We start from the raw sequence: 23157 nt of genomic DNA, 5'->3' as shown, positions 1-23157 counted from the left end.
TTTTCTGAGAAACCGCCAGACTGATTTCCAGAGTGGTTGTACAAGCTTGCAATCCCACCAACAATGGAGGAGTGTTCTTCTTTCTCCACATCCTAGCCAGCATCTGCTGTCACCTGAATTTTTGATCTTAGCCATTCTGACTGGTGTGAGATGGAATCTCAGGGTTGTTTTGATTTGCATTTCCCTGATGATTAAGGATGCTGAACATTTTTTTCAGGTGTTTCTCAGCCATTCGGTATTCCTCAGGTGAGAATTCTTTGTTTAGCTCTGAGCCCCATTTTTTAATGGGGCTTTTTGATTTTCTGGAGTCCACCTTCTTGAGTTCTTTATATATATTGGATGTTAGTCCCCTATCTTATTTAAGATAGGTAAAGATCCTTTCCCAATCTGTTGGTGGTCTTTTTGTCTTATTGACGGTGTCTTCTGCCTTACAGAAACTTTGCAGTTTCATGAGGTCGCACTTGTCAATTCTCGATCTTACAGCACAAGCCATTGTTGTTCTATTCAGGAATTTTTCCTCTGTGCCCATATCTTGGAGGCTTTTCTCCTCTATAAGTTTCAGTGTCTCTGGTTTTATGTGGAGCTCCTTGATCCACTTGGATTTGACCTTAATACAAGGAGATAGGAATGGATCAATCCGCATTCTTCTACATGATAACCACCAGTTGTGCCAGCACCATTTGTTGAAAATGCTGTCTTTCTTCCACTGGATGTTTTTAGCTCCCTTGTCGAAGATCAAGTGACCATAGGTGTGTGGGTTCATTTCTGGGTCTTCAATTCTATTCCATTGGTCTACTTTTCTGTCGTTATACCAGTACCATGCAGTTTTTATCACAATTGCTCTGTAGTAAAGCTTTAGGTCAGGCATGGTGATTCCACCAGAGGTTCTTTTATCCTTGAGAAGAGTTTTTGCTATCCTAGGTTTTTTGTTATTCCAGATGATTTGCAGATTGCCCTTTCTAATTCGTTGAAGAATTGATTTGGAATTTTGATGGGGATTGCATTGAATCTGTAGATTGCTTTTGGCAAGATATCCATTTTTATAACTTTGATCCTACCAATCCATGAGCATGGGAGATCTTTCCATCTTCTGAGATCTTCTTAATTTCCTTCTTCAGAGACTTGACGTTCTTATTCTACAGATCTTTCACTTCCTTAGTTAGAGTCATGCCAAGGTATTTTATATTATTTGAGACTACTGAGAAGTGTGTTGTTTCCCTTATTTCTTTCTCAGCCTGTTTATTCTTTATGTAGAGAAAGGCCATTGACTTGTTTGAGTTAATTTTATATCCAGCTACTTCACCGAAGCTGTTTATCAGGTTTAAGAGTTCTCTGGTGGAATTTTTAGGGTCACTTATATATACTATCATATCATCTGCAAAAAGTGATATTTTTCCTTCTTCTTTTCCAATTTGTATCCCCTTGATCTCCTTTTGTTGTCTAATTGCTCTGGCTAGGACTTCAAGTACAATGTTGAATAGGTATGGAGAAAGTGGACAGCCTTGTCCAGTCCCTGATTTTAGAGGGATTGCTTCCAGCTTCTCACAATTTACTTTGATGTTGGCTGCTGGTTTGCTGTAGATTGCTTTTATCATGTTTAAGTATGGGCCTTGAATTCCTGATCTTTCCAATACTTTTATCATGAATGGGTGTTGGATTTTGTCAAATGCTTTCTCTGCATCTAAGGAGATGATCACGTGGTTTTTGTATTTGACTTTGTTTATATAATGGATTATGGTGATGGATCAGCAAATCTATTTAAAAGAGTGCTGGTCACATTCCAAAGGGTAGCATTCTCCTTGCTTGCTCACTTCTCAAATGTGTCATCTCTTTTAAATCTATTTTATCTAATATTGGTTCAACGTGTCTTGATCAAATCTCCCTCCTATTCCAGTCTTCTACTTCCTGGGCTCTATCTTTTCTCTTCATTTCTAATGCTGACTCTCTCTTGCTCTCTCCCCGTCTCCTTCCAACCCTGAAGAAAACTGACTGTTGCTCCTCAAGCTATGATCAGTTGTCCAGAGCAGCCTCAGACTTGGTGGGGTATCAGGCATGTGGAATATAATTGCCTTATTATATGCCCACCTGGGGGGAATGTTAACATTCTTGTAGGATGGGGTTGGGGTGGGGCAAGGTCAAAGGAGAATTAAATTCAACCTCTTTCTCTTCAGGTCCTGCCTTCAGTCTTTCTTCTACAGAAAACCCACGTGTTCTTTTAGGCCTATGAATACAATTGTAGAGTCTTTTAACTATGTTCCTAGCCTAGAGAGCAGGCATAATTAAAGGTAGAAAGGCCGTAATTTAAAATCCTTTATAGAAACCTCAGACATGTCACTTAAGATTAGTATACATTTTAGATGAAATGGTACTCCATAGTTTGCTTTCAGGGCAACATTCTAGAGTGAATTTGTTTTTAACATTAAGAATTGCTTCTCGCACCTTAAAGTTTAGTATCTTTCACCAATAAGCTATAATGTTTGTGACCTTCCATACTTCTTTCATTTTAGGAGATTCTGCTGGCATTTTGAGTATGTTGATTCTAAAACAAAGCATAAAACAAAAACAGACAAACAAACAAATACAAATCCAACCAAAACAAAGTAAATAAAATCCCAACATGCAATTTGTAAATTGCTCCCTTGTACCTAGAGGATTAGAAGGCAGAATCTTCCTTCTTTTTTTTGTTCCAGTGTAGAGAGAGATGCCAGCTCATTCTTTTCTCTGGCTCTCCTTTGAATCATCCTGTCCCAGGCCAAGTCTTCCATGTGAAAGTTGCAAATCTAATAACTTGCATACCACACAAGTATCAAATATCATGCTTTCTGTGTGAGGTTCAAATTAACCTGAAGACCTACACATGAGCCTTGGTACAAAAACAGCAACCAAACCCCGTGTGTTTGAGAGAATGCACATCTATCACTGCTTAGTGGAATGCTTGCTTTCGCCCATTTTTTCTAACATTATACACAAATACATAGCACATAATTACAATATAGTTGAAGGTTGAAATGGACATATCCATAGACAATGATGTTTCTGAGCAATGTTTATCACTATGTGTCTTGCACTTTAGATTATTAGTCTTAACCATTAAATTAAAAATAATTGTATGTGAACTTCATCACATTATCCTTTATAGAAAATCTGCTCAAAAGTTTATTTACATAGAAGTTAAAAGTGGCCACGCTGGAATATATGATATGTGGATTCTTAAAAGACAAACTTCTGAAACAACCTTAGAAATACAATAGTCTTATGCCTTTGTTTATAAATATAGAACCAGCCTAGACAATTTCAAAACTTAAACGTATGCAGAGGTATTTTTAAGCCATGACTATTAAATTTTCATGTTTTTAAATACTTACTCTGCTTTGAAATCCTATAATAAATAGAATTCAATGAATAAAAACATTTCATTTTCATCTCTAGCTATCAAACTGTCGTAATATATAGCTTGCTCTCTACAATTACTGAAAACTACACCGTTCCCTTTTTGTTACTTGGCTTTTACATTTTACACATTAATTTTTCTTTGAAGAATTACATGCTTAGAATATACCTGAATGTAAAATAGAATCCATGTCGTTAACAAAGGTCATGGTTAATATTCCAAGAGTAAGAAGGGCACAATTTTAAAGTGAAGCAAGATCACTGGCTTTATCGTATAACAATCAGCTACTCTACAGATATATTTCTTTAGAGAAAAGAAAACAAATTCCTCTGGGCTGCATATTAACCCTAATCCCCTGGAGCATCCATTTGTAGGATATATGCAAACTCTGTGATATTATCACAGCAACTTGGAAAGGAATCATTTTGTCATTTCTAAGTCAAATATTGCATACTTTCTTTGGTCTGGATTCTTGAACAGATAGCATCAGCTATAAAGTATAAAAGATGTAATATGCCTCAGATCTGAAAGTGACATGAGCTATGCATTAATCTCCATCTGAGAGTTCACTATTTTCTTCTGTATACAAATGATGAGAAATGATCACTTCATGAATACCTTACAAACAATTAACAAATTCCGAAGTAATTGTTAGGTAATCTAAAGATGATAGCTATTTCTTCTTTAGTTATATACTGAATGTGTTCACAGCTAAGTTATTAAAATTTAATTGAAATCAGGAACATTATGAATACTGAAAAAGTGTATTTTGAGTTGAACTCCTCAGAGCTGTGGCATTCAGGTGACTTTTATGTACTAGTCTGTGACTTAAAGATGCGCTGTCACCCATTAGGCTTTCTTGACTTTTAAAATTCTAATCACTCTCATCTCTGTCACAGCCTTAGGAGAACTACTGGAAAAATTTGTGCTGCTGCTCACCGAAAACCCATCTGAATGTTACTTCCCTTCCGTGGAATACACAGGTATCTTTTTAAATATTGAGATGTTTGAAAAAAAAAAAAAAAGGTCTTTGTGTAAACAGGTGCTGTTTCACAGTGCTGTGTGCAGGGTACTGAGATGAGTAAGTTCCCCCATCTGAAAATTCTCTCACTTCTCACCTGTGTGTTCCACATATCAATGCCCATTGCTAATTTCTGAGATTCCTTGTGATGCTGGGACTTCGTTTGTTTCTGGTCTCTGTAGAATTTTTTTTCCTTAGGTAGCATAGCCTACTCTATGGATTTTATATTATGTCTCTTCCTAGTCTTATCTTCTCATAATCACCTTCTATGCTGATCTGCTTTCTGCTCCACAGTTACAAGACTGGGAAAGTTACAACAAATGTTTATTTGACTCACTGTTGTGCCCTGACACAAAAGAAATGTAACTGTGGATACCTGCTTGCTTCTAGGTCCCTATTGGACATCATTTGGTCAACATCAGTCAGTGTGTGCACTGACATCTAGTCCTCACAGAGTTTTGAAGGTCCTACCTTGAAAGTGCGATGGTCACAGTACATTTTTGTTTCTTTTATGAAAATAATCATTTTATTTTATGTGTATATGTTTTACCCGTATGTATGTATGTATGTATGTATGTATGTATGTTCTCCCTCTCTCTCTCTCTCTCTCTGTGTGTGTGTGTGTGTGTGTGTGTGTTGCTCATGGAGTCCAGAAAAAGGCACCAGGTCCCATAGAATTGTAGTTAAGGATGTTTGTAAGCTACCACATGGGTGCTGGGAACCAATCCAGGTCTTTGCTACAAGCTCTTAACCACGGAGCCATCTCTCCAGCCCCTAATTTCCCCCTTTTAAAAATATATTCTAAGTATTTGAGAATCCCCTCCCTTTTAAACATTCTGAGTCCAATTTGTGGTCCCAAAATACTCTTGGGTGGGAGGCTTGCCTTAGACCTGTGACCTACATGGGTTCACACCCTTAAAGAAAACTAACTCCCTGTTTCTCAACAGCTTTCACATGATAGCTCTTTAGCTAAAGGTAGAACTTCATGCCTCCACACCTCGCACTATGATGGGATTTTGTCTGCCTTGTGCTTGTGTAGGTCTCATGCATTCTGCCCCAATCCCTGAGTTCATATGTGCAACTTCCCTGTTGTTTCTAGAAAGCACTGTTTTCTTGTGATTGTCCACCTACAAGCTTTCTGCCTCCTCAGAGTTTCTGTTTCCTGAAGCTCCTATTTGGTATTTATCTTCAAGTTTTGCTTCAGATGTTGTTAAACAGTAGCATTAACCTATACCATATAAGTTAATGACTTTAAAATTTGAGTCTTCTAGTCAGATGTTTTTAACATTTTGGGTTTTTTGTTTTGTTTTTTTCATTCTCATAATTTTAGTTGTCAAATAGGAGCTTTATCTGGATGCCTGGATACCATGACATTTTTTTTAACCTGAAAATGTCACCAAGAACTCTTGTGCCTACTGATGTACACTGTGCTCTGTGTGTCCTCTCTGCATAGGAGGTTCCTCAGCATGGAAAACTGATGAGTCAGCACTGGTTTTGTGTCTCAGTGCCACTTCTGTGTTCGACACACATCTACTGTGTGTACTACATCTCAAATTTACTTCAGGCTGTGCCTCATTTTTCTCCTTTATGCTAATTAAGGCTAGTGTTGCCTTTTGCTCAGGGTATCAATGACCCTTTGCGTGTTTTTCATTTTACAGTCTGATTACTTATCATCTATATAATACATCCATTCTTGTTCTTTCTGGGGTGGTGTTTTGTTTAAAATACAGCTTTATAATATAGCATAAGCCAGCTTTGTCTCAGCTTCCCTATTATAATCATAAGAGCTGCCCACCCAGCAAAAATGGCATTCTTTACACACAGTAAGAGTGATCCTTGATAGGTAAATCTGGACCTGTTTATTCCTCTACTACTTGATAGGTTGCTCTGACCACCGAGTAGAGTCTAAACTTCTTTGGTACCCATAGCTTTACATTGTTCTGCTTATTTTGTTTTCTCTGGTATCATCCCTTCCTCTCAGTGACCTAGTTTTACTTTTACTGTATTGCCTTGCTAACAGTACTGACAACTTTCTTCTGTCCTAGATATTTATAGTTTCACTTTTTCAACAAACATATATTTGTATATAAGGACTTTTCTAGTCATGAGATATGAATTTTTGTGTGGTTTGCATTTTATAAGTGTAATATGGCTTCTGCATTAGAAAGGCTGAGGAGGGTGGGGGGGGGGAACCAGATAAAGCAGGAGGAGCCAGATGAAAAAGTAGAATGATTCAGATGAGGGCACTGTTAGTGGAAGTCGGAAAAAGCATTTACATTCGTAGTGAATTGTGAACACATGTCTAGCAAGACTGAGTAATAGGTTGCATACAGGCTGTGAAAGAAAAGAGGACTTTCTTGATTGTTCTGAGCAGCTGAGAGGATAGAACTAGTATGGTTAACCAATGAAGATATTTCTCTCTTGTGGTCATAGCAGCTATGGTTGCTTGCACAAGATCAAGCCAGTCAGCACTGAAGCATGGAGTGGGGAGGGGCTCATGGAGCCATGAACAGCTGATGGCCTCCAGGCAAGGTAGAGTCAGTTTTCTTTAAGGATGTGACTCCTGGTAGGTCAACCATAGGCCAGTGAATTGCCCCACTCCTAGTAGTTAATGGGCAATGTAAATTGGAGTTGATGGGTTATCGAATAGGGAATGAACAGGACTTGGGAAGTGGGTAGGGAGGTGAAGGCAGATTTTGAAGGAGGTATGGAGAAGTGTTGGGGGCTGAATATGATAAAACATATTAAATGAGATTTTCAAAGATAATAAAAATTATTTTAAAATGAAGAATAGGATAGGAATAGGTGTGAGTTGAGGGGAAGATTTGAAACTAGCTTTTCCTCTTGTTCTGTGTTTTGGGTACTTGTTAGCATTCAAACAGATATGTTCAGTGCTCATTAGATCTGTGAATCTGCTTTTAGAGGAAAGATATGCTATAATGATTAATTATTAATCCATTGGCTTTGTATAAAACATGTAACACAGCTCATTGTCATTTCTTTCTCATGCTTTGACACTGTATCTGATTCTTTATGATACCTCAATCTCCTATAGATCATTCCTATGTTTTATCATTATTGTGTCCTTTGACCCTAGAACAATGTTCATTTTGAAAATAGTTAAGTGATATATATTACTACCCATATATGGGATGCACATGCATGACAATCCTCAACACAACTTTTAAGTTTGGGCTAAGGATAAACTTTGTCTTTAATCCTAAGTAGAAGTTCTTCCTCTCTGCTACTGGTGTTCTTCCAACTACTGTTTGGATGGTTATTTACTGCCTCTGGCTAAATTGCTCTATTAGTATCACACTTCCTTATACCTTTGAGGTAGCACTTGGTTAAATATTTTTGCTGTTATATAAGTATCTTAGGGTTTCTACTGTTATGAAATACCATGACCATAAGCCACTTGAGGATGGAAGGGTTCATTTGAATTACATGTCCTGAATCACAGTTCACTGAGGGAATCCAAGTCAGGAACTCAAATCAGGTAGAAGCCCAGAGGCAGGAGCTAATGAAGAGTCCATGGAGGGGGCCTGCTTACTGACTTGCTTTCCATAGCTTTCTCGGTCTGCTTTCTTGTAACACCCAGGACCATATGTCAGGGGCTGGTCCCTCCCATATCACTAAGAAAATACCCTTGCAGGCTTACCTATAACCTAATTTTACAGAAGCACTTTCTCAATGGAGGTTCCATTGTTCAGAGGACTGTAGCTTGTGTCAAGTTGACATAGAACTAGCCAGCACAGTGTCTCCATTCCCATGAATTTAATCCAAAACTAGTCCAAATAGAGCGGTACTTAAAAACACACAGATGATTTAATAATAATTTATATCTTCCAACATCTAATGTCAAACTGTGGAAAGATAAAAGAAGCTGTAAGAGAATGAATTGCAGATAAAAGAGATCTGCAGCCAGGCGGTGGTGGAGCACGCCTTTAATCCCAGCACTTGGGAGGCAGAGGCAGGCGGATTTCTGAGTTCTAGGCCAGTCTGGTCTACAAAGTGAGTTCCAGGACAGCCAGGGCTATAAAGAGAAACCCTGTCTTGAAAAAACCAAAAAAAAAAAAAAAAAAAAAAAAAAAAGATCTGCAAAACCTAAGGCAGGTAATGGGACTGACAGGCACTGGGCTTCCTTATAGCTTAGATGTGTGCAGAGACTCTTCATAGGATGTGCCATAAAGCCCTCTACCACTTCCCCAAAGAGGGAAAACTCTTAAAACGAGGGAAGAGACAAGGGGAGAGAAACCATACATTAGAAAGATTTTTGAGAGGTGAACCTGGGAAGGAAACTATCATTTTATGAATAAACCTTACAACTTACCCGAGAACACAATCGTTTTGGAATTGACAGCTTTAACAGGAGGTGAGTGAGGTGAGTAGAAGATTCAAAGCTTGTGGATTCCCATGACTAGAGCTAGGATGGGCAGATCTTTATGGTGCAGTGTAGTTATCTGCAGTCTCAGCAGCTCTTTATGGTACATTATTCTGCTGGGTCATATTTTCCACAGATAATATAAAAAGATTATGTTTTTAGTATTGTCAAAATACTAAAGATCACTTAATGCACTTGTATTTACTACAATCATTTCTGAATTGTGCTGTGTGAGATCCCAGATGTTGGGTTCCTGGGATGTATTTTGTAGACAGATGCACCCTGAATGTGAATTTAACTTATTGAAAGGGGTCAGATGATCAGCTGTGTTCCAGCGCTTTGTAGTAAAGCCAAAAAAAACCCAAAGTGGCTTCCTACTGACTGGTGGTTGGGAGTCTGTTATTGTGATGTAGTGAGCAAGTGCCCGTTTTCTCTCCGATGTGTTAAGGGGCCTCCTCCTCCTGTGTGGCTTTAGATGGGAGGACAATGGCTGCCATTATAAAATCCCGTTCTAATTACTGCAAGCTGGCAAGCCTGGGCTTTAATATAAAAGATGCTATGAAACAAATTCTGGACATATTCACTACTTTTCTGTGTTTCTTAAAGTGAGAAATTGGTTGTCTTTTTACAAAGTGACAGCTTTCTAAGCCCCACGGTGGCTGAAATTAGAACAACACAGCTATCCATCTGCTGTTACTTCCCTCAGGAACTCAGCCCGCTATAAAATTTGCAAATCTGGATAAACCAAATTAGTTTGGCTGTTTATTCCCTCAAAGAAAGAAGAATGGACAAACAGATAAAAGCCCTGCGCATTTGCAGTCAGTGGTACATCTATGCAGGGATCTTTGCAAACCTTAACAGATGTTCATTTTTTTTTGTCACCTCCAGTCTTTTAAACAAACTAGATAGATCCTTGTAATTTATTCTTTGCAATGTTCTATTAAATGTCCCTTAGGAAGGAATAGATTTGTAAAAACCTCTTCTCTTGGAACTAGTTAATCTGTAGACTGAAAAGATACCATTGTTTTACGTTTGACTATTAAAATGTAACTTTTAAAATTATTTTTATTTTTATTTTATGGGTACAGGTGTGTTGCCTGAGTGTACCATATGTCTCTGTACCACATATGTGCCTGATACTCACAGAGGTCAAAAGGCATGAGACATTTGTGAGCAGCTATGTGGGTGCCTAGAATCAACCTGGGTTCTCTAGAAGAGCAGCCAGTGCTCTTAACCTCTGACCCAATTTACCAGCCCCTAAAATGTAACTTTTTTTTTTTTTTTTTGGTTTTTCGAGACAGGGTTTCTCTGTGTAGCCCTGGCTATCCTGGAACTCACTTTGTAGACCAGGCTGGCCTCGAACTCAGAAATCCACCTGCCTCTGCCTCCCGAGTGCTGGGATTAAAGGCTTGCGCCACCACACCCGGCTAAAATGTAACTTTTTGAAAGACTTTTTTTTTCTTTTCTTTTTTTTGATATTTAATATTTTTATTACATATTTTCCTCAATTACATTTCCAATGCTATCCCAAAAGTCCCCCATAGTGCCCCCCACTTCCCTACCCACCCATTCCCATTCTTTTGGCCCTGGCATTCCCCTATATTGGGGCATATAAAGTTTGCAAGTCCAATGGGCCTCTCTTTCCAGTGATGGCAGACTAGGCCATCTTTCGATACATATGCAGCTAGAGACAAGAGCTCCGGGGTTCTGGTTAGTACATCATGTTGTTCCAACAATAGGGTTGCAGATCCCTTTAGCTCCTTGGGTACTTTCTCTAGCTTCTCCATTGGGAGCCCTGTGATACATCCAATAGCTGACTGTGAACATCCACTCCTGTGTTTGATTTGGATCCTTTCAGCAAAATCTTGCTAGTGTATGCAATGGTGTCAGTGTTTAGAAGCTGCTTATGGGATGGATCCCTGGATACGGCAGTCTCTAAATGGTCCATCCTTTCATCACAGCTACGAACTTTGTCTCTGTAACTCCTTCCCTGGGTGTTTTGTTCCCAATTCTAAGAAGGTGCACAGTGTCCACACTTTGGTCTTCATTCTTCTTGAGTTTCATGCGTTTAGCAAATTGTATCTTATATCTTGGGTATCCTAAGTTTTGGGCTAATATCCACTTATCAGTGAATACATATTGTGTGAGTTCTTTTGTGATTGTGTTACTTCACTCAAGATGATGCCCTCCAGGTCCATCCATTTGGCTAGGAATTTCATAAATTCATTCTTTTTAATAGCTGAGTAGTACTCCATTGTGTAATGTACCATAATTTCTGTATCCATTCCTCTGTTGAGGGACATCTGGGTTCTTTCCAGCTTCTGGCTATTATAAATAGGGCTGCTATGAACATAGTGGAGCATGTGTCCTTTTTACCGGTTGGGACATCTTCTGAATATATGCCCAGGAGAGGTATTGCTGGATCCTCCGGTAGTACTATGTCCAATTTTCTGAGGAACCGCCAGACTGATTTCCAGAGTGGTTGTACAAGCTTGCAATCCCACCAACAATGGAGGAGTGTTCCTCTTTCTCCACATCCTCGCCAGCATCTGCTGTCACCTGAATTTTTGATCTTAGCCATTCTGACTGGTGTGAGGTGGAATCTCAGGGTTGTTTTGATTTGCATTTCCCTGATGATTAAGGATGTTGAACATTTTTTCAGGTGTTTCTCTGCCATTCGGTATTCCTCAGGTGAGAATTCTTTGTTCAGTTCTGAGCCCCATTTTTTAATGGGGTTATTTGACTTTCTGGAGTCTTCATTCTTGAGTTCTTTATATATATTGGATATTAGTCCCTTATCTGATTTAGGATAGGTGAAGATCCTTTCCCAATCTGTTGGTGGTTTTTTTGTCTTATTGATGGTGTCTTTTGCCTTGCAGAAGCTTTGTAGTTTCATGAGGTCCCACTTGTCAATTCTTGATCATACAGCACAAGCCATTACTGTTCTATTCAGGAATTTTTCCCCTGTGCCCATATCTTCAAGGCTTTTCCCCACTTTCTCCTCTATAAGTTTCAGTGTCTCTGGTTTTATGTGAAGTTCCTTGATCCACTTAGAATTGACCTTAGTACAAGGAGATAGGAATGGATCGATTCGCATTCTTCTACATGTTAACAACCAGTTGTGCCAGCACCATTTGTTGAAAATGCTGTCTTTCTTCCACTGGATGTTTTTAGCTCCCTTGTCGAAGATCAAGTGACCGTAGGTGTGTGGGTCCATTTCTGGGTCTTCAATTCTATTCCATTGGTCTATTTGTCTGTCACTATACCAGTACCATGCAGTTTTTATCACAATTGCTCTGTAGTAGAGCTTTAGGTCCGGCATGGTGATTCCACCAGAGGTTCTTTTATCCTTGAGAAGAGTTTTTGCTATCCTAGGTTTTTTGTTATTCCAGATGAATTTGCAGATTGCCCTATCTAAATAGTTAAGGAATTGAGTTGGAATTTTGATGGGGATTGCATTGAATCTGTAGATTGCTTTTGGCAAGATAGCCATTTTTACAATGTTGATCCTGCCAATCCATGAGCATGGGAGATCTTTCCATCTTATGAGATCTTCTATAATTTCTTTCTTCAGAGACTTGAAGTTTTTATCATACAGATCTTTCACTTCCTTAGTTAGAGTCACGCCAAGATATTTAATATTATTTGTGACTATTGAGAAGGGTGTTGTTTCCCTAATTTCTTTCTCAGCCTGTTTATTCTTTGTGTAGAGAAAGGCCATTGATTTGTTTGAGTTAATTTTATATCCAGCTACTTCACCAAAGCTGTTTATCAGGCTTAGGAGTTCTCTGGTGGAATTTTTAGGGTCACTTATATATACTATCATATCATCTGCAAAAAGTGATATTTTGACTTCATCTTTTCCAATTTGTATCCCTTTGATCTCCTTTTGTTGTCCAATTGCTCTGGCTAGGACTTCAAGTACTATGTTGAATAGGTATGAAGAAAGTGGACAGCCTTGTCTAGTCCCTGATTTTAGAGGGATTGCTTCAAGCTTCTCACCATTTACTTTGATGTTGGCTACTGGTTTGCTGTAGATTGCTTTTATCATGTTTAGGTATGGGCCTTGAATTCCTGATCTTTCCAAGACTTTTATCATGAATGGGTGTTGGATCTTGTCAAATGCTTTTTCCGCATCTAAGAGATGACCATGTGGTTTTTGTCTTTGAGTTTGTTTATATACTGGATTACGTTGATGGATTTCCGTATATTGAACCATCCCTGCATCCCTGGGATGAAACCTACTTGGTCAGGATGGATGATTGTTTTGATGTGTTCTTGGATTCGGTTAGCAAGAACTTTATTGAGGATTTTTGCATCAATATTCATAAGGGATATTGGTCTGAAGTTTTCTATCTTTGTTGGGTCTCTTTGTGGTTTAGGTATCAGAGTAATTGTGGCTTCATAGAATGAGTTGGGTAGAGTACCTTCTGTTTCTATTTTGTGGAATAGTTTGTGAAGAACTGGGATTAGATCTTCTTTGAAGGTCTGATAGAACTCTGCACTAAACCCATCTGGTCCTGGGCTTTTTTTAGTTGGGAGACTATTAATGACTGCTTCTATTTCTTTGGGGGATATAGGGCTGTTTAGATCATTAACCTGATCTTGTTTCAACTTTGGTACCTGGTATCTGTCTAGGAACTTCTCCATTTCATCCAGGTTCTCCAGTTTTGTTGAGTATAGCCTTTGGTAGAAGGATCTGATGGTGTTTTGGATGTCTTCAGGATCTGTTGTTATGTCTCCTTTTTCATTTCTGATTTTGTTAATTAGGATGCTTTCCCTGTGCCCTCTAGTGAGTCTGGCTAAGGGTTTATCTATCTTGTTGATTTTCTCAAAGAACCAGCTCCTTGATTGGTTGATTCTTTGAATAGTTTTTCTTGTTTCCACTTGGTTGATTTCACCCCTGAGTTTGATTATTTCCTGCCGTCTACTCCTCTTGGGTGAATTTGCTTCCTTTTGTTCTAGTGCTTTTAGGTGTGTTGTCAAGCTGCTAATGTGTGCTCTCTCTAGTTTCCTTTTGGAGGCACTCAGAGCTATGAGTTTTCCTCTTAGAAATGCTTTCATTGCGTCCCATAAGTTTGGGTATGTTGTGGCTTCATTTTCATTGAACTCTAAAAAGTCCTTAATTTCTTTCTTTATTCCTTCCTTGACCAAGGTATCATTGTGAAGAGTGTTGTTCAGTTTCCACGTGAAGGTTGGCTTTCTATTATTTATTTTGTTATTGAAGATCAGCTTTAGTCCATGGTGATCTGATAGGATGCATGGGACAATTTCAATATTTTTGTATCTGTTGAGGCCTGTTTTGTGACCAATTATGTGTTCAATTTTGGAGAAGGTGCCATGAGGTGCTGAGAAGAAGGTATATCCTTTTGTTTTAGGATAGAATGTTCTGTAGATATCTGCCAGATCCATTTGATTCATAATTTCTCTTAGTTTCTCTGTGTCCCTGTTTAGTTTCTGTTTCCATGATCTGTCCATTGGTGAAAGTGGTGTGTTGAAGTCTCCCACTATTATTGTATGAGGTGCAATGTGTGCTTTGAGATTTACTAAAGTTTCTTTAATGAATGTGGCTACCTTTGTATTTGGAGCATAGATATTCAGGATTGATAGATCCTCTTGGAGGATTTTACCTTTGATGAGTATGAAGTGTCCCTCCCTGTCTTTTTTAATGACTTTGGGTTGGAAGTCAATCTTATCAGATATTAGAATGGCTACTCCAGCTTGTTTCTTCATGCCATTTGCTTGGAAAATTGTTTTCCAGCCTTTCATTCTGAGGTAGTGTCTATCTTTTTCTCTGAGATGAGTTTCCTGTAAGCAGCAAAATGTTGGGTCTTGTTTGTGTAGCCAGTTTGTTAGTCTATGTCTTTTTATCGGGGAGTTGAGTCCATTGATATTAAGAGATATTAAGGAAAAGTAATTGTTGTTTCCTGTTATTTTTGTTGTTAAAGTTGGCATTCTGTTCTTGTGGCTGTCTTCTTTTAGGTTTGTTGAGGGATTACCTTCTTGTTGTTTCTAGGGCGTGGTTCCTGTCCTTGTATTGGTTTTTTTCTGTTATTATCCTTTGAAGGGCTGGATTCCTGGAGAGATAATGTGTGAATTTGGTTTTGTCGTGGAATACTTTGGTTTCTCCATCTATGTTAATTGAGAGTTTGGCTGGGTATAGTAGCCTGGGCTGGAATTTGTGTTCTTTTAGTGTCTGTATAACATCCGTCCAGGATCTTCTGGCTTTCATAGTCTTTGGTGAAAAATCTGGTGTAATTCTGATAGGCTTGCCTTTATATGTTACTTGGCCTTTTTCTCTTACTGCTTTTAGTATTCTATCTTTATTTAGAGCATTTGTTGTTCTGATTATTATGTGTCGGGAGGTATTTCTTTTCTGGTCCAGTCTATTTGGAGTTCTGTAGGCTTCTTGTATGTTCATGGGCATCTCTTTCTTTAGATTTGGGAAGTTTTCTTCTATAATTTTGTTGAAGATGTTTGCTGGTCCTTTGAGTTGAAAATCTTCATTCTCATCCACTCCTATTATCCGTAGGTTTGGTCTTCTCATTGTGTCCTGTATTTCTTGGATGTTTTGAGTTAGGATCTTTTTGCATTTTACATTTTCCTTGATTGTTGTGCCGATGTTCTCTATGGAATCTTCTGCACCTGAGATTCTCTCTTCCATCTCTTGTATTCTGTTCCTGATGCTCGTATCTATGGTTCCAATTTTCTTTCCTAGGGTTTCTATGTCCAGTGTTGCCTCATTTTGGTTTTTTTTATTGTGTCTACTTCCCTTTTTAGGTCTAGTATGGTTTTGTTCATTTCCATCATCTGTTTGGATGTGTTTTCCTGTTTTTCTTTAAGGACTTCTACCTGTTTGATTGTGTTATCCTGTTTTTCTTTAAGGACTTCTACCTGTTTGATTGTGTTATCCTGTTTTTCTTTAAGGACTTGTAACTCTTTAGCCATGTTCTCCTGTAATTCTTTAAGTGAGTTATTAAAGTCCTTCTTGTTGTCCTCTACCATCATCATGAGATATGCTTTTAGATCCATGTCTAGCTTTTCCGGTGTGTTGGGGTGCCCTGGACTGGGTGAAGTGGTGGTGCTGGGTTCTGGTGATGGTGAGTGGTCTTAGTTTCTGTTAGTAAGATTATTACGTTTACCTTTCGCCATCTGGTAATCTCTGGGGTTAGTTGTTATTGTTGTCACTGTTTAAAGATTGGAGCAGAAGCTGTGTTCCACTCACCAGCAGTCTCAAAATCCTGTGGCGGGGGTTGTGGGTAGCTGGGGGTACCCTGGTGCTGGTCCAGCCGGAAGAGGCCTGTGGTCCTACTCAGGCCGGTTTTCTGCTTCCCTAACTAATGCAGTCTCTGGTCCCGCGCGCAATTGGATTGGAGCAGAAGCTGTGTTCCACTCACCAGAAGTCTTAAGATCCTGTGCCGGGTGTTGTGGGTAGCTGGCGAGTGTCAGCAGACTCTGCGCCCTAGCTGCCCCGGTGCTTTTCTGACCGGAAGAGGCTTGTGGCCCTATGTAGGCCGGATTTCTCTCTCCCCAACCAGAGCAGTCTCAGGTCCTGCGTGATTGGACTGGAGCAGAAGCTGTGTTCCACTCACCAGCAGTCCCAAAATCCTGTGGCGGGGTTCGTGGCTAGCTGGCAGGTGTCAGGCAACCCTGGGCTTTAGCTACCCCGGTGCTGATCCGGCTGGATGAGGCCTGTGGCCCTACTCAGGCCGGTTTCTGCTTCCCTAACTAATGCAGTCTCAGGTCCCGCGTGCAATTGGATTGGAGCAGAAGCTGTGTTCCACTCACCAGAAGTCTTAAGATCCTGTGGCGGGTGTTGTGGGTAGCTGGCGAGTGTCAGCCGACCCTGCGCCCTAGCTGCCCCGGTGCTTTTCTTGACTTTTTTTGTTTTAATTATTACTTTTTTTATGTATATTGATGTTTTGATGTTTTGTCTGTGTTTGTGTGTTTGTGTGTGTATATGTGTGTGTGTGTATATGTGTGTGTGTGTGTGTGTGTGTGTATCATGTTTAAGCAGTGCTCACAGAGGTCAGCAGAAGACTTGGATCCCCTATGACTGGAGTTGTAGATGGTTGTGAGCAACCTTTTGGGTGCTGGGAATTCAATCCAGATCTTCTAGAAAAGCAGCCAGTGCCCTTAGCTGCTGACACACAGACACACACACACACTCTCTTTCTCTCTTTCACTCACATACATACATGTCTTTTAATATTTGTTCAAATGTTAGGCTAACAAATTCTTTTCTGCTTAATATTTATAGAATGTTTGCTGTTTTTGCTTAATGTTTGTAGAGTATGCAGTAAGTATATCGATAAAGTTGCATATAAAGAAAGATCTATAGCACAGACCTAAAATGATCAAATAAATTGTAGCACACAGTGATATGGGGACTCATGGAAACTCACATTTTTTTAGGTATAGCTCCTTTATTTCAGGTGAAATGCTAGCACCTTTAAAGCTGACATTTGAAATGTGTTCTTGTCACTGGGAAGTTCTGTTGTAATGCCATGTGAGCAGGTGAGTGAGCCATTGGTGGTAGCTGCTGTCGTAGAAGATGGAAGGGGAAAACATAGGTGGAGGAGTGTGCTGTCTGTGAGGACATCGGAGCTGAAAGAAAAGGGTAATTGCATAATGGAGGTGCCCAAACAGGAACGCCCTGGCTTTCAAAAAGCTTGCACTGAAGATGCTTGTGGTAGCTTGGTCACGGGGCACTGAATTTATAGTGTGCTGAGAAGTGGGTACAACTTCAATTTGAAAAATCAGCAAAAGAATCTGCAGGCTAACTGGGAAAGAAGGAGGAAGCAAAGGGCGTGTCCTTGGACTTTAGGACAGACACAACAGGGCTTTAGTAAGCAGGCATGCAATAAATGTTCCTCCAGCTGAAATTCTTTACTCTTCTGAAAGTTTATCTATTCCCACACTGTTAGCCAAGTGCCAAGTGGAATAGATTTACTCTCTTCTACCCTGGTGGCAGTGTCATTGCTTTGTAAACATAAATAGAGAAGGCATTCCCAGAATGAGAGATTGCAGTCCATATTAAATAAATTTTGTCAAGTTATTCTATTTTCAGAGTATATTTGTAATTACAAAGGTTGATTATTTTAAATAAGTTTCCTATGAAGCTAAGACATTAGTTTGAGTCAAACATTGTTAACTGAAAGTTCTTAAGCATTATGTCACTGGCCAATGCCTTTTTGACTTCTTAGGCTTTCCCAATGATTCAGGTAGGTAAGAGAGTTTTAGATTCTATTGGTTTCAGAAAATACTTCTACACTAGTGCCTGTTCCTTCTCTAGCTTTCCCCCAGCTTTATTATTTCTATTTACATGTATGTGTATGCATCCATATGAATGTAAGCCACATGAGCATATGCTCACAGAGGCCAGAAGAGGATACCAGGTTACCTAGAGCCAAAGATACAGGCCATCGTGAGTTGACCACTATGGGTGTGAGCTCTTTGGCTTTTGATTTCTTTTTTTCTATCGGATTTTAATCATGTCAAAGTTTGGTTAAAAATCATTTTCACAATATTTGATTTAAAAAAATCAAGTAGTTGATATTCACTTTAATACTTTCAGTACCTCCAATGCTTCTAAAACATCTTATTGATGTTAAGTGCAACCTTCGTTAAGGTGAAAATTCTCTAGTAACTATTACTGACCACTTGTCCCAACATCTAAATTATACATGTATAAAATGTGAATCTCAATCTTAAGCTGAAGAAATAAAGGTGTAGAAGTATAAACTGAAAAAGACCAAGGGTCTCACACTCTGTAACTGAATTCACTATTCCTCAGTGAAACTTGCTTCTCTGTTCTGTTAAAAAGTACCTCAGTGGATTTTGATGCACAACTCTAATTGGGAGCTGTTACCCTTGGACCCGAGCAGAGATGTTTCTGTTGTTTGTTTGATTGTGTGTTTTAACATACAAATATAATCATAAACTAGAACAGAACGAGGCCTTGGAAATAAGTTATTCACTCTGACGAGAGTTAAGGCTCCTTTTCATGGGAACAGCCACCCCAAGCTGAAAGCACCTTTTATCGCACAAGGAGGGATAACAACCAATTTTCACATAATATTTGGTGGCATAGACATCAAGGCAACATCTCGCACCTAGCAGATTAACTGTTCCCTGCTCCTCATTGATGTGGGGGGCGTTATGTCTAGGCAGAAGCCACCATGACTCATAGAACACAAGGAATGGGGAAAGCCTCTGCAAATTCCTCCTTTCCTGTTAAGCTAGCTGTCTGAGGCAGGGCTGGTGGTGCATATCTTTAAACCCAGCACTCAGGAAGCCATGAAGCTGCAGTATTTGTGTGTGTGTGTGTGTGTGTGTGTGTGTGTGTGTGTGTGTGTGTGTGTGTAGGTGTTTAATGCCTGTCCAGCCTGCAGAATAGGATCTTATTTCAAACAAATGTAAATTATATTTTCCATAAGGGAAATGTTAGCATTATTTCAAGTGTTAGTGAGGGAAAAGTTTTATTTTTCATGTCAGATAATGCAGTTTTCTATGTCCTAGAATTTTAAGTGTTATCTATAGTAGTTCTGGAAGTCATATTATTGTCATGTGATGTTCCATAGCTATTAGGAACATAACACATTTTAATTTTCATTTTTAAATGTTACGTATTCAGTTTTATTTTCATAAAAAAACTCTTAAAATTCTACAAAATCAGATGTCACCCACAGCAGAGCATGAAAATTTTACATTATTTAAATTAGAAAACTAAAACATAGTGCATCATAAAGTAAAGGATCAGCCTTAGACACTAAACCCAAATCATAAGAAAGTTCCTAGTTTTTACACAGACTTAACCTGATTATGTTGTAGTAAGCATATACAAAAGTATTCTTAACTTATGGCTACATTTTAAAAATGCATTAGCAACTGAAAATTGGAAATTATGGTTAATACATAAATGATAGTTCTAAAAGTTTACCAGAAAATTATTGGAGTGAAAAATGGGTATGTGTACATTTATGTATGTGTATATGTAATATGTGTGGGTGTGTATATGTACATATATGTATGTTTATATCTGTATTTGTGTGTGTACATGCTTGTGTATATGTGCATGCATGTGCCTCTGTGTGTGTGTGTGTGTTGTGTGTGTGTGTGTGAGTGAGTGTGTGTGTGTTTGGTATCAAGTAATGGAAACCAAAATCAAACTTTTATCCTGTGCAGAAAAAGGAACAGAAACATGAGTTCACAAATAGAGCAGACCTGAGCTTAGCACTGTCTCTCATTTCTCTTTACAAATGATGCATTTTCTTCTCCCAAAGACCCAGGGGTACCTTATAGGTTTATAACATATAGGAGCTTGGAATTCTTAGAGATTGCATTGCTATGAGTTGCTGTTGCTGCAGATTGATCATCTACTATGCAAAGGGCAGAGCGAATCTCCTCCACCAGTGAAGGTATATCTACTAACTCGTTGAAAATTATAAGTAACAAGGAATGCTAAGCTCTGTGAACTGACGCCTAACTGCTACCATTAGAAACAAGAGACATGGATTTTACTGACTGGATTCCAGTATAGATAAGACTTAGATATAGTTTACCAGAAACTAACCTAACTAGTATCTTATAAAAGGTAGTTTTAAAAGTTGTTTCTATTGCTATGGTGTGCATTACAGTGTGGGGACACATATGCTCTACTGAGCATGTGTGGAGGTCAGAAGAGAACTTTGTAAAGTAGGTTCTCCTTTCTACCTTTGTTTGGATTCTAGGGTCAGGCTCAGATGCTCTGGCATGTGTCATAAGAGCCTCAACTTGCAGAGCCATCTCAGTACTGCCCCTTTAAATATTAAGGCTTATTTTTGCCTTATTTTATTTTTCTATCAGAAAATTGCCATTCACTCCAATTTTGGCATGGTCAGCATTGGGTCTACTTTTCCAGGGACTGGAGTAGTTTCTGCAGCATGAGACTTTCAGGGACTCAGCCTGTGAAATGGGCAGGCAAACCCGGATGTACTGGTTACTTTCCTTTTAAGCACTGAAGATCAGTTGCTGCTGGTCTAGGATGTCAGTATTCAATAGCAGTGACAATTAATTTGTCCCTGCCCATCTCTAAAGACCTAAAGTCTACTCTTATTTCAATATCCCACTCAAATGCCGCTTGTCTAGCAGCTGAAAGAAATCTCTTCCTCCTTGGGGTGTTCATCCAGTGTTTCATCTGCCTCATGCTTCTTCTGCTTGAACCTTTGAAACATGTTTATCCATTATCTGTGTACACATTTTATCTCTGACACTTCATGAAAAGTTCTTACAGTGTACTGTATTTCATTTTATCATTTATCACTACAACTTCTTCATACTGTTTCCCACTTTATTAGAAGTGATTCGTTACTAGGAATGAATGAGTCTGCACTTGAAGTGGATTCCACTGGGAGATATCCCAAAGGGCTATGAATGGGAGACTCCAGTGACAGCAGGATCAGAGACTTTCTCTTTTCTTCCTCACTGCCACTTATTTGTGGATGACTCCCTTCACAGTGGCCATTCCTGTGCACAGACAGTATTTGTTTATATGTATGGACACAAGACTTTCTTCAGATAGAGAGTGGTACCTTACTCTGCTCTTATTCACATTAACTTGGTTATCCAGTGTGTCCAAGAACCAGTCAAAACTTTCAGTCTCTCTTGACCCTTTTGTATGTTTTGGTAAATAATCACGATTCCTACTTCACAAAGAAATTCTGACCTGAAAAGAGAAACCTAATCACTCAAACCTAATGTAATGTTTTCTAGTAAAAGTTGAATCTGGTCTGATGAAAGATTGTATGGGGGGCACTGAGGGCTGAACCCAGAGGCAAGTACTTTACCACTGAGATATTTATTTTAGCCATTAAAGAGTTTTAAGTTTTATACTTTGGAAACTTCACGCATTTCTGGGATGTATGTTAATCTTATCCATTTACAACTTCCTCCAACCTTCTCTCATGTCCCTCTCCTGTTCTGAAGGGAACCAGGAGAAGACTTGACTTCCAGACAGCTAGGAGGATGGTCTTAAAGCCCAAGCCCACAGTGACACACTGCCTCCAACAAGGCCAAACCTCTTAATAGTGCCACTCCTGGGCCAAGCATATTCAAACTAGGACAAGACACCTACCATGTTCTGAAAAGAGTCTTCTCCTTTCTTCCCTCCCCCCTTCTCTCCTTCCTTCTTTCTCCACTGTCAACAGTTCCTTCTCAGGGTAGGCTTTATCTTCTGTCCTCCATCCGTGCTGGAATTTTGACTGTCTTGATCATGTGAAGTTTTGTGCAAGTAATCTCTGCTGCTTCAAGATGGTATATAAGTAACTATGTCATGTCTTACAGGGCTTACTGAACGATTTCAATATAAGTGTTAGGAAGCCATGGTTGCATATACTTGTCATTTAGAATTCTATATAAGCATTGCATGATGAAAACATTATATTTTTGATTACTTCTTAATGTTTATAGCTTTTTATATTTTGTTTATTTTTCATTGTTTTGCATCAAATAATTTATTCATTTTACAAGCTTTTTGGTTTCATTTTCTTTTGAACTTACTATATAGCCACTGATGGCTTTGAAATACTAATTCTTCTGCCTGTACCTTCCTAGTGCTGATAAATATGTATCCCACCTCTCCCAGTTTTTAAATGATTTTCATAGGATAAAAGTTTTTGGAAAGTTTTCTGTTAACTTCTTTGAAAATATAAGTGACAGCTCCTAAAAGAACAAATTCATCAGCATTTTCAAAATTCTCATTAAAATATGCAAAAATATTGCTTTCATCAATTTTCAATTAACATGTGATTATTATGCAGACTTTTATACATTTTCATAACTCCCTTTCCTATTGTTGTTAGCTACTGATGCAAATGTGAAGAATGAAAGTCTCTCATCTGTGCAGCAGCTTGGCATGAAAATGACTGTCAGGTATGTAGGGAAATGTCTCTTTCACAAATTCCTAGAATTCACCTACCTGATGTGTGCTTAATAATATTTAACAACCAATGATTTTTTAGACTTTAAATGCAGCGTTTATCACTCACAAAATTATCTTTGAGAATATTGGCACATGATTAAGTTACCTCTGGCTGTAATTTAGTTACAGCTTATTATTATTCCAAAAGCTAATTAGTGTGTTTCACTGTGACTATCAGGTTTTTTTTCCATCAGATCAGCATGCTCTGGCATAATCATACATCTTCTAAAACATGATTTGTTCTGGTAGTTAGGGTACAGTGAGGGAAATACCTTAAGGATAGATTGAAAAGTTCAAATGAGTGAATAAAAATTGTGATAGTTTGAGTGTGTTAAACTTACATATTAATTTTCAAGAGAAGTGCATAGACTAGATCATGAACCTTCTTTTCATGTTCATAA

The 23157-nt window shown here is 38.7% G+C and overlaps 1 protein-coding gene across 1 annotated transcript in view; it reads left to right on the top strand.

Moving 5' to 3' along the window:
• Positions 1–23157, top strand: part of Tbc1d32 (TBC1 domain family member 32) — a 244143-nt gene that overhangs the window by 189248 nt on the left and 31738 nt on the right. Inside the window, exons 27-28 of the mRNA XM_021174643.3 lie at positions 4291–4374; positions 22638–22707. Of these exons, the coding sequence (XP_021030302.1) occupies positions 4291–4374; positions 22638–22707 (154 nt within the window). The remainder of the gene's footprint in view (positions 1–4290; positions 4375–22637; positions 22708–23157) is intronic.

Source organism: Mus caroli, unplaced genomic scaffold (genome assembly GCF_978045245.1).
Source record: "Mus caroli unplaced genomic scaffold, Mus_caroli_1 scaffold_9, whole genome shotgun sequence".
In the NCBI taxonomy this organism is placed as follows: Eukaryota; Metazoa; Chordata; class Mammalia; order Rodentia; family Muridae; genus Mus; species Mus caroli.
The sequence above is the reverse complement of the archived record's forward strand: the minus strand, read 5'-3'. Positions and strand labels throughout refer to the sequence as shown.